The 13,027-nt window shown below is 38.1% G+C and overlaps 1 protein-coding gene across 1 annotated transcript in view; it reads left to right on the forward strand.

Moving 5' to 3' along the window:
* The window catches only part of DPYD (dihydropyrimidine dehydrogenase), a 317,439-nt gene that overhangs the window by 199,148 nt on the left and 105,264 nt on the right, over positions 1–13,027 (forward strand). The window contains exon 15 of the mRNA XM_085231702.1: positions 10,831–10,899. Coding sequence (XP_085087828.1) covers positions 10,831–10,899 — 69 coding nt within the window. The remainder of the gene's footprint in view (positions 1–10,830; positions 10,900–13,027) is intronic.

Below are 13,027 nucleotides of genomic sequence, written 5' to 3' on the forward strand. Positions count from 1 at the left end.
CTGCACAGACATGTTCTAGCTTAGACCAGAAAGGCAAAGGCACCACCACAGCTGGAGCCATTCTTTGACTGACAGCTGCTGGACCTTATCCCAGCTCCCGGTGCTTTCTAGCAAAGGGAGGTTGTGAAAAGATGTCAAATTCCTTTCAAAGTATGGGAATAAGAGTTTAATATACATATATATATGTATGTATGTATATTTATCCTCAGAGAAAGATGTAGATAAGCAGAATTTTTTACAAGGCTCTGAACTGATCTTAGTCTATATCCTGGATACTGTTAATATCCTCTTAACTTCTTATGCACACCAAGTTTAAAAATTGTAATCATAAACTTCTACAAAACTGTATTCATGAAACTTCTTGAGGTGTCACACTTCCATATTCTAGATATCAATTCAATCTGCTTTTATATTCAAGTCCTTTTTAAAATTCTTGTTGAAAGTAACGAATTGTACTCATTGTTATGGTTAGGTAGCAAGTAGTAAACAAGTAAGATTAAGTGGCCAGCCCAAAAAAAGCAGAACTCTTTCTTTCTTATGGTATTAGTCTGGTATTTTATGGAATTTGAAAGAGCTCTGAAGTAGTCAGTTGCTGCAGGTGCTCTGATTTAGGTAACTCCTAAATCAATAGAAATATTTTTGTATGTATAAGCCATGGGTGCAGATCTAGTGGAGGTGGAACAGTCATTTAATTGCAAAGGAAAATGTGACAGTAAGTACTTATTTTCTAAACGTTTAAAACAAGTAAAACCAAGGTTTTGTTGAAGTAGACCTAAACATACATCCTTTGTTATGAGTCACTGAAGTTCAGTGTGAACTGTAAGAAACAAACAGTATTTTTCTATTCTGTTCCCTGCTGCTGGGCCTGTCAGTCTCAGCTCCTCAGAAAAATGTTTTTTGCTGGCCTATGTTTACATATTATTCTTTTTTAAGCTGACTGTTTCTAACCTGTTCCAAATTTCATTTTCATTTAATTATCTTTATACCTAACATTTTTGTAATTACATGTATTTTTTCAGCCTATACAGAATAGTTAGGTGTTAGGGTTTGCAAAAAGTCATAGCCCTAAATTTCAAGGTAGTGTTTCTAAAACTCATAGCACTTCACTTGTGCTTATCGCTGTTAAGGCACCGCAGGAATACCTCTACTGATACAGGTGTATTGTTAAATAAGCCTAGGGTTCCCATTAATGTGAGTCTAATGAGAACTGGTTGTCTTCCTCCAGCTCATGAGAGCTACTTTTGTTCATTTGGAGAGGTGAAATCTGAGGAGGAGCGAATGAAGTATTGGTATTTTTTGCCTGGTATTTTGCTTTGCTGCAATGTGAGGTTTGTCTGTTGTGTGAGGGAGGTGAATGGTACACTGTGGCTGTGAAAGTGGCCTTTCTGCTAGGTTGTGGGTCTCTGTTTCTGAAACAGCTGATTCGTATTACAATGCAGATCTCCATTGGTTCAGATTGTGGCAGAAGAAGTAGAACTGAAAAATGTTTCTTTAGTACACAGAAAAGAGGGAGAGCAAAATCCAGAAGTAGGTAAGAATGAAGAAAAATAAACTGGCCTTGCAAGACCACAGAGTGAAACAGTACAGACAGCAATGAACCAGACCTCAAAAGGGAGCAGAGATGATAGGCTGAAGTTTATGTGAGAGAGCAGAGAGCAAAATATAGACATAAAAGATGTGTTTGAACAAATGCAAGACTGCAGAGGGATCATCTGAAAACTCAGATTTGGCAGGGGCCTCAGGAAATGAGGTGAGCTAGTCCAACTTTCTGCTCAAAGCAGTGATTATGGAATCAAAACATTCAGAGAAAGCAATACTGATTCAGGGAAGATGCCCAAAGAAGTGCAAATTTAAGTGATCTTCAGCAGAATTATTCTAGCCTCTGGAGAAGAAAGGCAAAGTGTCACAAGAAAATGAAGCATCACTAACAGATGATAGAACAGTTGTTGTGTAGTTAAGTGCATTGCAGCACTCTGCTGTACTGCTCAGTGGGAAAGTAAACCAGAAGGACTTCTTGTAAATGATTCTCAGTGAACTTCTGGTGGAGATGCATCCCACAGGTCCCACTGTGGCCATTGAAAACATCTCTTGTTTCCAACCTTGTGAACACTTGCAGGCTGTCTCCCTTCATGAGCAGTCCCATTGAGCAGGCAGATCTTGGGGAGTGAGGAAGTTCTCTGTATGAAGTCAGATACCTAACCAGAAAGGAGAAAACAGCTAGGAGATCAATAGGTCTCCCCCACACAGCTGACATGCAAAGCCTTCAGATAATTTGTTGAAAAGGGGACAAGACATACAACCTGTTCCTGCGCCTTCTTGATGAGCATACCCTCATCTATCAGAATTGCATAGCTTAAGAACTGGTTGTGCAAAATCAGGTAATTATCAGTGCTTTTGAGAGTATTGCTACAGCAGTAATAGAGCAAAGAGAAAGTGGGAGCTGGGGAGGATGTAACTAGGCTGACAAAATCGCTTATTGCTCCCAAGCATTGTTTTGTCACTAGCAATGTCACATGATGAAATAGATCACAGAGCTGTAGAGTGTTAAGAGGAGGAGGGTTTTTTTCTTCCTCCTCTGAGCTACCTTTTCCTCTTCTACCTGCACAGAATCTGCTAGTTTTCCTGAGCTTTCAAATCCAAGGAAGCGAATTAAAGGAAGCCCTGGGGGTGATGGAACAAGGGAATAGAGAGGATGGACTTCTTGGGGATGGGAAGAGACAGATATGTCCTGGGGAATTGCTGGCTGACTTAATGCAGGAGTCAGGGAACTCTAACAAAGTTATTCAGTGTACATGTTGTCTCTTTTTATTTTCAACTGAATTTGTTTTCTAATAAATTAGGCAGCTTTATTGCTAAGTAATAGGGGAAATTTATGAAATCTGCATGCCTCTGGAAGGAATCAGAGCCTGGAGGAACTGGAGGAGGGATCTTGGAGTACCTTTCACCTAATGTTCACTCATTCCCTCCATGCGAGCAGGCTACAGCCTTTGAACATATTCGTCTCCAGTTGGTTTCCCCTCTCAGAGGGGCACCGTGCAGAAAGTTGTCCATGCTTCTGTGAGAATAAACAGTAACGATTAGTGAGGTATTCAAAGAACTGTTATAAAAAGGACTGTGGATATATATCAGTAGAAAATCTGATGAGAAAAAAGTGTCTATAGATGGAGGAAAAAAATTTGTGTTGCCTCTTGTGAGTGTTGTTTCCATATGTTTTTAAGGAAAAAATAGTATGTCAGCACCCTGGTGTAAAGCTTTTGCTACAGTTCATACCATGCATCTGAAATATCATAGAATTAGATATACCCTTTTTCCGTTAGCTACTCCAATACTGTATTGGCCTCCTCAGGTTTCCCTTTATATTAAGACAGTGCAGAAAATACAGAAATACAGCAGGGGTATGGCAGACACACAAGGGTTTGTAGGTATTCTCTGCTAGACTATGGCTGAAAATGAGTATCTGTCTTCTCTTGGATTCTGCCTTTGTTAACTTGAATATTTTCCTTTCAGTAATGCAAATTTCTGTTCACTCATATTCAATTTCACACTTTACTGAAGAGACTAAAGGTTGAACATTGTTTTCCTTGTCCAAAATGAAATCCTAATAATTCTGCTGAATTTTCTGCAAAGTTGTCAGCTGCATGGATAATTTTCAATGGAATTTGAAGGGTTTACATGGGGCACTGAAATTTTCAACAGTCCATCATGAAATGGACATACTTTTTTAATCCCATAAAATATGTGAACTGCTTTCTACAAGAGCTACATTTTCTTTCATTACATTTACATTTCAGGGTCCTCAAAAATTACCATGTCTTAATCAAGAGTACCTTCAAGCGTGAGAAGTATAAGTGCATCAGATCTTCTTTTGTTCTGTCCATTCACTTTGCTTTATTCTAAGTTGATAAGCTTCTCTTGAAACGTTTTAATGAAAACTTAGCCTTTCATTTAGCAGCCAGTTCTGCGAGAGGTATCTCTGTCTACACATTTATGTGTACTTGTAAGGTCAAAGGCAGAGTAGCTCTACTCCTGCCCCAGTGCCACCTGATGCAGAGCCAGGTTTCACGTGGCAGAGTTGTTACAAACCTAAGCCATTCCCTTGTTTTACTACTGGTGCTGCCAATCCTAAAGGGCAATCTGTACCTATGTGACCTGCTGTAGGGAACCTGCTTTAGTAGAGTGGTTGGACTCAAATATCTCTAGGTCCCTTCCAACTTCTACAATTCTGCTTGCGTGTGTGCTCCTGTCAAAGCAACAGCATTCCATTGTTTTCCAAAGAAGTAGGCTTTTAAAAATTTGTCTGAGGACATTAGATCCTACCTCACCAACATTCACCAAATAACTAAATATATGAAATCTCATAGGTAGTATAGAAGTAGAGTCATCATAAGAAAATAATTGCCTTTGAAAATGAGCACCTCCATTTAGCCTGAAAATCTTTGTTATTTCCTCTTCATACTGACTTCGCCTGTGTCATAGAGTGAGCAAATGATAATATTTTTGTACTCCGAGCATCAGCTTCTCCAAACGTATTTGCCCGCTGATAATGTTTGGCCTGTTTTTGTGTACATCTGTTGTATCTTTCACTTCAGTATGAAAAACACAGTGGAGAGCTCAATATAAAGTCATATATTAAAGATAGAGCTTTATTCAAGAGGTTTTCTTCAAAAATCTAAGTAATAACTATACTAATATCCCCTACTTGTCTTATTTTCATTTACTAAAATTATCTTGAATATATTTTAGTTGTAAGTTAAGGAGTAAAACAGTGGATGGTTAGCAATTGTTAAATATTTACTCTCTACTTGCTGAAAAGAGAGAAGAGAAAGAGAATTATGGGTCAGCAATGTCAAGACATTCCGCATTACTTGTCTTTATCATCATGCAGAATCTTTACTAAGGCAGCATAGAAAGAATAGATTTATGGACTGAAGGTACAATGTTTAATATGTCCACATCCATCTAGATTGACAGTTTCTACAGACATGAATTTCCCAGGAGAGACAGTGTTACTGGTTTCAGTGGATGGCATCATTTACTTCAATGTTCCATTATTAAATTGATAACAAGATAATTCCTCTGCTTCTCAGAGACACAACAGGGTTTACAATTGTTAACTTTCTTATTGAATGGGATTTGATGTTCTAGGTAGTTTTTAATAAGAAGCTTATTTTTATTTCAGTTCTGCAACAAATCAAAAATTACGAGAAAGTGTAGATAACCTAGTTAGGAACCTAGTTAAGTCTACAAAGCGTCAAAATTGAGCTGGTTTAAAGAGGGTCAACTTAATAACCATAAGTCTTTGTGCCCATACTGTTTTTCACTACTGCATGTTTAAGCATGTTTGTGCAATACAGAATATTTGCTGCAGTAATCCTCTGTCTTGTGAGGTATATATTAGAAATGTTCTGTACATTCTCCCTCTGGTTGGATGAACTCATGGATGATCATTTCATCAGCCAGCAGCCATTTGGAAAAGCGGCAGACTGCTGCAAGTGGCAGATGAATTAAGCTCTAAAAATCTCTGCTGGCAAAAATGTGGCATAGCTGCAACTTCTGACACTGAGCTAGAGTGGGAGTCAGGGCAATGAAGCTGTTAAAGGGTCTGGAGCACAAGTCTTTTGAGGAGCAGCTGAGGGAGCTGGGATTGTTTAGTCTGGAGAAGGGGGGGGCTCAGGAGTGACCTTATAGCTGTCTACAACTACGTGAAAGGAGGTCGCGTCGAGGTGGAGGTTGACTTCTTTTCCTGGGTAACTAGTGATAGGACGAGAGGTGATGACCTTGTGCCACTGGAGATTCATGTTGGATATTAGAAGAAATTTTTCTCTGGAAGAGTGATGAGTTATTGGAATGGGCTGTCCAGGGAGGTGGTGATCACCATACCTGGAGGTTTTTAAGAAACAGGTAGATGTGGCACTGAGGGACGTGGTTTAGAGCAGTCACAGACATGGGTTGATGTTTGGGCAAGATGATCTTAGTGGTCTTTCCAACCATAATGTAGTTATGGTTCTGCATATATAGATATGATTTATATATAGATATATAAATATAGTTCTGCAAAGATAGACTAGAAGTACGAGTCTCAGTGAGGTGGAAAATCTCTCCCAACCCCTAAAGTCCTGGGATGCTGGGGGATAGATCAGAGTTTGGCCTGGGTTTCATTTGTTCATTTTAGTATACAAATACAAACTACAAACTACAAAAAAAAAAAAAAAAAAAAAGAGAAAAGTCTCTATGCAGCATGAATATTTTTCAGTTAGATATTTGCAGCATGTTTATTGTTTCATTGAAACATCTAAGGAATGGTCAGTCAACTGTTTTTTGTTAATTTATGACCAAGGTTCTAGCACATACCTACACATATGCTGGACCTTCAGGAAAGGCTCCAAGTGTGCCAGCTTGTTGCTGTGCATGGGTGAGGAAGGATGTAGGTCGGAGATGAGGGCACATATTCTCATTCAGACAGGGGGAATTTTAATGATTTGACATAGTAGTTCAGCTACCAAGAACAACTCCTGTCCTAATTTGCTGGTGTAGCTGTTGGTATCCTTTTCTCTGGTGAATGATGAATTAAATATTTTATTTTTGCTATTGTTTTAGACAGATAGTATGTTCAGTGCTTAGCTTCTTCCTAGTAAATACTTCCTCCTGGGGATTTCTGGTTAAGAACAGGTTTGTTCAGACAGAGCAGGTCATGTGGCAAGGCTGTGCTGTGGTCTGTAGGAATAAGAAAAATGTCTTGAAAGGAAGATTGCTATCTTTCCATCTGACCAAATCACAAATAGCTTCTGAAGTTTAGATCAATCAAGAATAATTCTGTGGGTATTTGAAATCTGAGTCTTCATGTAGCCTCCAGTCTGAGCACTTATCTTGTTTCACATCTTTCTCTCCCAAACAGGTAGCCATCTCAAAACTAATCTTTCTGCCTTCTTCAAAACTCCTGTTGATTTTACAGCTTTCAGGGGAAAAATCTCCTAATGAAAGTGCTCAGAATCTGTTTCAGCAAGGACTGTGCACATCAAAAACAAAATCCTGGGGATTTTGCAAGTGTTTGAGCAATAGGAATGAGACACCAATTGAAGCCAGCAGCAGTGTATAAATGGATCACATGCAGACACTTGATGCTCAAACCTGGTGTATAAGTGAGAAGCAGAAATGCTGAGGGTGTCTGAGCTCCCTTAAGTGTAGGCAGATCATGCACATGCCTAGAAGAATGGTTTAGGAACAGCTGTGGGCCTTTAGGAACAGCTAAGAGCCTATGTTAGAAGGCATGAGGATAGAGGATCATGTTTTCTTAAATTTGCAGGAATTGCCAGAGTTCTCATTTAAATCCAACCCCTTGAGAGTTTTTCAGACTCTGAATGTCCTGAAACTCCCTTATTCCCTACAGAGCAGTACAGGACAAATGGTAATTGTCTGCCTAGAGTTCTGCTGTTTTCCGGCTTTAAATAGATGTTCTCAAGATCGGCTGATCAAAAGTGGGCCCAGTTATTTTTTCTCTCTTGCCTTTTGTTTTTGAAACCCCTTGCAGTGAATTCGGTGTGTTATGGAAAAAAGATCATTTGAAAATATACGTAATGGTGAATCTCTCTTTTTTTTTTTTAATGCTACTGCATTAATATGAGACATCTATATAGAGATAATGGAAAAGAAAAACACAAGGGAAATAGATTCTAGTTTAAGCTTTCAGGGGATTATTATAAACAGGGAGAAGTATTTTAAATACTGTGGAAAGTACCTTGTTGATGTCCTTTTAAGTAGAATAGCTACTAATGTGTGGGTTACAGGATTGTGTGAAATGTAGCTTTTTACTATGTGCTTTAGCTACGGTATATTCCTCTCATAATCATGTCTAAATGGTACATAATATACCTTCCTCTTTCCATCTTTCCTCCCTCCACCAAAAATTTTCTTTTTTAGATCTTCCCTCATTAATAAATTCCCTTCCAGAGAATAACATCAGATGTTACAAGCGTATATCTGACCCTTTACAGGTATTAGGAGATACTGCTCATTACTTGTATAGTGATGACCACCTCTCTCTGTTTGGGTGAGGAGCACAAACGAGACAAGCTTCAGATCTGGAGTAAGGAATGGGCCAGGGATCCCACTATGCTTCAGTAGTGCACAGTTTTACAGCAGCCCTCATTCAAGTAATGACAAAGCTGCAATTTAGTCATTTCATTTACCATTCACAGCACTTTAATGGCAGAAATGTAAGATCTGTCAGAGTCCCCTTTTGTAAGGCAGGAAAGCATTGTTCCGCCTTGCAGTACCGGTTCAAACAACTGCACATAAACTCAGGTCAGTATTGCCACTGCAGATCTGGCAAGAGAAAGCTGAGCTGCCTGGGAGCCTCCTGCACAGGGCCATGCACTGGTGGGCTGTGGGATACTGGTTCCAGATGTTCTAATGTTGTACATGGCTTGTCAGGCTAGGATGCCTTTTGAAAAGCTGTTAAAAAAATCAACTGAAATGTGATACATTTTCTCTTTATTACATTCAAATAAAGCCACTGATTTTTATCATTTCCTATTGTTACTTGCCTTGTACTTCTTTTTGTAAATAATAAGAGATAATATTCTGTTTTTTCCTTCTTAAATTTCTGAATAAGATCTATGGATAGGTTCTGACCTCAGACATCACTGGTAGTGCCCCTATATGTCTACATACAATTTGCTGTTTTATTTTAGTTGTCTTTTTATTTATTTATTTATTTATTACTATCTCTACTGATCCCAAATGAAAAGGCTGTAGAGGCATTTGAGGGAGGAACAGCCACTTGAGGAAGGACAGCTTGTTAATGCGGAGTGTTCCACCTAGGAATTGAGTTCAATTTCAAGATATGAGAACACCAGGGGGGAAAAAAAAAAAATAAAAAAATAAAATTCTTACCATATTTAAATTTCCATTATTCCCTCTGAGATCATAGTTTTCATGTGAACATACACAGTAGAAATGTAATGTTTGCTTTCATTTATTTTTGTTGTAAACCACTGCTTCTGTCAAAAGTATCTACTTAATCTTCAACGTGAATGCTAAAACTAATCAATATTAATTAGACATGTCTTAATTAACGGCTCTTTGAAACAACACAGATCTTGTTCCCTCCTCTTTTGTACACTCCCAGCAGAATTTTCCAATTTCATTAATTACACTTGACGTAACCCAACTCAGCTACTTGTGAATACAGACAGTCACCCTTGTCTTACAACTTTCCCTGCTGAAAAATTTGGTATATACTAAAGCTCAATTTTGTAGATTTCTGATATACTTTGGATTATGTCCGCAATCTGTGAAGATCCTTATCATGTTGTCAGCATCTCAGTTGTTTTGTTTTTTTTTGGCTTTATTTAATGCATACGAAGTGTGAATTTGAGAAGACATACTTTCTAGCTAACTTCCAGATAGTACATATTTTAACTCTAAAATTCTCATAGACCCTTTCATAAACTGATTTTTCACAATGATTTGTGGTTTTGAAATTATTAGAATCTTTTAAAAGAAATTTGTGTTTATTTCTGAGTACTCAAATTATCTCAAATATTCCATATAGAGTAACAGAGAGCAAATTCTGTTTCATAACCTACAGAGCTATTTGCAATAGACAAAAGTATTATACATAAGAGACAATATTTTCTTCTGTCAAGGGGAGTACAAAAGCATAATCAGTAATGATTGTATGTATTTAATGAAAAACTTGGTCTTATATTTATGTGGAAAGCGCCAACAAATGGGCACCTAAGGGTAAGGCAGACACTTCAGCAAACACTTTCCTTGTCAGAAGACTCCCATCTTGAAAGCATGAACCAGAAAATTGAATGGGTCAGGAGTCTGCAGGTAGTTAGGGAGATGGATTGTCATAAACCACACTTAATTATTTTGCCTTATATAATTTGAGTCAATAACCTTCAACATTATGGAAAAGTAGAAGAAAAGTGCTTAACTGACTGAAAGACTAAGCTCATCTCTTACATGAATGCATCTAGTAAAAGCTGTTTCGTAGGTAAAAAGCTGTGAATCTAACTTACATGCAAATCTTTCATACGCAGGAAAGAATGTGGACAAATTTTTTCTCTTTTCTCATTTCTGGCAGTTTCTTTGAACTCAGAGTGATACACCAAAAAACTTTAACCTTGGCAAAGGTATTACAATAAGCCATTGTTACAAACAGCAGCTGCAAAGGTGCTGTGTGCAGCAGGGTGGGAGGGCAGCATACAGAAATTGTCCTTGGAGAACTGAAACCTTGAAACCTGGGAACCCCTTTTGTTTAAAACTCAAAGTTCCCTGCCACTCTCTTGGCCCTTCCAGATTTTCCCTACTTCCTCAAGTCTCATCCCATTTTCCTTTACACCAAATACTCCCAGCTACCTGTCACAGTGTTTAACTTGCATAGCATGGGATTTCAGAGCTGCTTTTGGTGTGTTCATATTTCCTGAATTCAGCTGGAATATTGGGTCACATATTGTCACTTCAGACAGTAAACTCTCAACACTTACATCTTACTGATTTCTAAAAAGCCCTAACTACTTCTTGTCTTGTATTAATAATAAATAGCTTAATTGCTCTGACCTCAGAAATGAGTAGGCTTGGCACTTTTTCTCTAGGACTGCCTTTGTTTGATTTGTCAAGTTCTGTGTGCTCAAGAGAATGTAACTTCCTGTGCATTTTCTAATTGTCAATGAAATATAGAACTCTATTTCATTATACTTGCTAGTATATGCAGCTAACATTTACCACATGTAGGTAGTTAATGTTCAGAATCATGCTGAAGTATGGTGTTAAAAGATCTGATAGCACTGCTGAAAATTATTGCCTTTATATTCTTTCTAGATCCTGATTGCCAGCATCATGTGCAGCTATAGTAAGGACGACTGGACTGAACTTTCAAAAATGGCTGAGGTAATAGCTTCCTAAATGTGTTACTCAATCTATCTTTCTTTATCTTTCTTTATTCACCTTAAAAACAAGAACTGTAACATGGAATTTGTGGGAAAAAAAAAACGAAAAAAACAGATTCAAAGTGAAAAATGAGAATTTAAAGCACGTCCATTATAATTTGTTTATGCTGTGTTTTCATTAAAATGATGGAAATGTAAATTTAAAGTAAATCTGCTCCATAAAACTGGTCCCTTGGATTTTTAAGCTGTACCTGGAAAGCCTCTAGTCTTTGAATCTATATACTTTTTATTTGCATTTTAAGTAAACTGTATATTATGACGGATGCCATGATAAAATTTAATTCTACCTTTGAGAGCCTAACTTGATCTTACTGTGCCTACAGGCACACTAGTTTGACAGCACCAAAAGAAATTTTGAATATAAAACTCTTGAATATTTTAAGTATAAAAGGCTCATTTAATGCTATTCTAGTTTTAATACAGACTTTCAAAAATGATAGCAGAGAAAGCCAACGTATATAATAGCAGCCTGCATTCTTCCTATAATATAAATCCAATCTTACAGAAACAGACTGTGCACCAGAAATCTTGATTCAGTTTGAAGGAAAAAACCCTACTTAGAAACATGTACCAGTGTCCATAGGGAATAGTGTAAGAATTATTTGATTAATGCAGTAATACTTTCATTCAGAAAGGTGTCAATATCTGAATGTACCACAGTGTTCTTGTTTTTAGATGAAACAGATTTTTCCTTACAGATTAAACTATCTAGTGGAAATAAAAACATGCTTTAAAGTGGAAAAAAGAGTGAAGATCTAACACGGGTAGAGGTAAAGAAAAAATGTGGGTTTTTTTGTTTGTTTTTTTTGCTTGCTTTTTTTAATTTATTGATAGTATTGGCAGAAATCTATATGTTTTGTAAGTATTAGACAAGGGACGCTCCAAAAGTAATGCCTCCTATGTTATTATGCTGGCCTACAATGGCAGAGTATGATGTTGGTGGTATGGCAGTAGATGCTGAACCTTCTCGCCAATATTCTGTTGCATTTTGTTGATGTGTAGCAGATGGCAGCAGAGAGGCAATCTGTCAAAATGTCATCTGATGTGTATGACCCAAAGTTATATCCTTGAATTCTTCCATGTAGAAGACCCATTGACATGCTTCAACATTTGCTGAATGTTTATGAAGACCAAACAGTGGATGTGAGCGCAGTGAGTGGTGTATTTCAGCAGTGGTGACCGTCATGAAAGACAAGCCACATTCTGAACAGCCACATATGGCTGTCACACCATGAAATGAACTGCTCATCCACATGAACTTGTGGATTACAAACAGGAAACTATGTACTGAGCTGAATATCAGCTTCAATGTGTTGGAAACTATGGTGGCAACACTGGAATATCACAAAGTCTGCACTAGGTGGATCGCACCAGTGCTCATGCAGGACCAGAAAGAACACCATCTGTAAGTTTGCCAGGACCAGTTGAACCAATACGAGTTTGAAGGTGATGGTTTTCTCCATTGCATCATTACTAGTGATGAGACATGGTGTCACCACTACAACCTGGAAAGTGAATGGGGAAAGTGAATTCCCCATTGAAGAAAAAGTTCAAGATGCAGCCCTCAGTGGGTAAAGTGATGTCCGCTGTCTTTTGGGATAGGAAGGGAGTGATCCTTCTGGATTTCCTGGAACACAGACAACCCATCAACTCTGGCTGCTACATCATGACACTGACTGAACTGAAGGCTCAAACTTCCACAGCCAGGCCAGTAAGGAAGATGACCTTTTTTTTTCAAGATGATAAGGCCAAGCCCTGTGCAAGTTTGAAGACGATGGAGCACATTGCCAATCTTGAACTGGACTGTCCTGCCACACCCACCAAATAGTCAGGATTTGGTACTGCCTTCTTCCATCTGTTTGGGCCATTTAATGATGGACTGCATGAGCAACATTTTCCTAGCAGCAGCGCCGTCATAGCAGCTGTGAAACAATGGGTCACCTCTGCTGTTACAGATTTTTATGAGCCTGACATGTAGGCTCTTGTTCATCACTGGTGAAAATGCACAGATAATGGTGGTGATTATGCTGAAAACAGCATTACGTCGCTTAGAATTTGCTCTATTAAAT

This window comes from Meleagris gallopavo, chromosome 10 (genome assembly GCF_905368555.1).
Source record: "Meleagris gallopavo chromosome 10, MGAL_WU_HG_1.1, whole genome shotgun sequence".
In the NCBI taxonomy this organism is placed as follows: domain Eukaryota; kingdom Metazoa; phylum Chordata; class Aves; order Galliformes; family Phasianidae; genus Meleagris; species Meleagris gallopavo.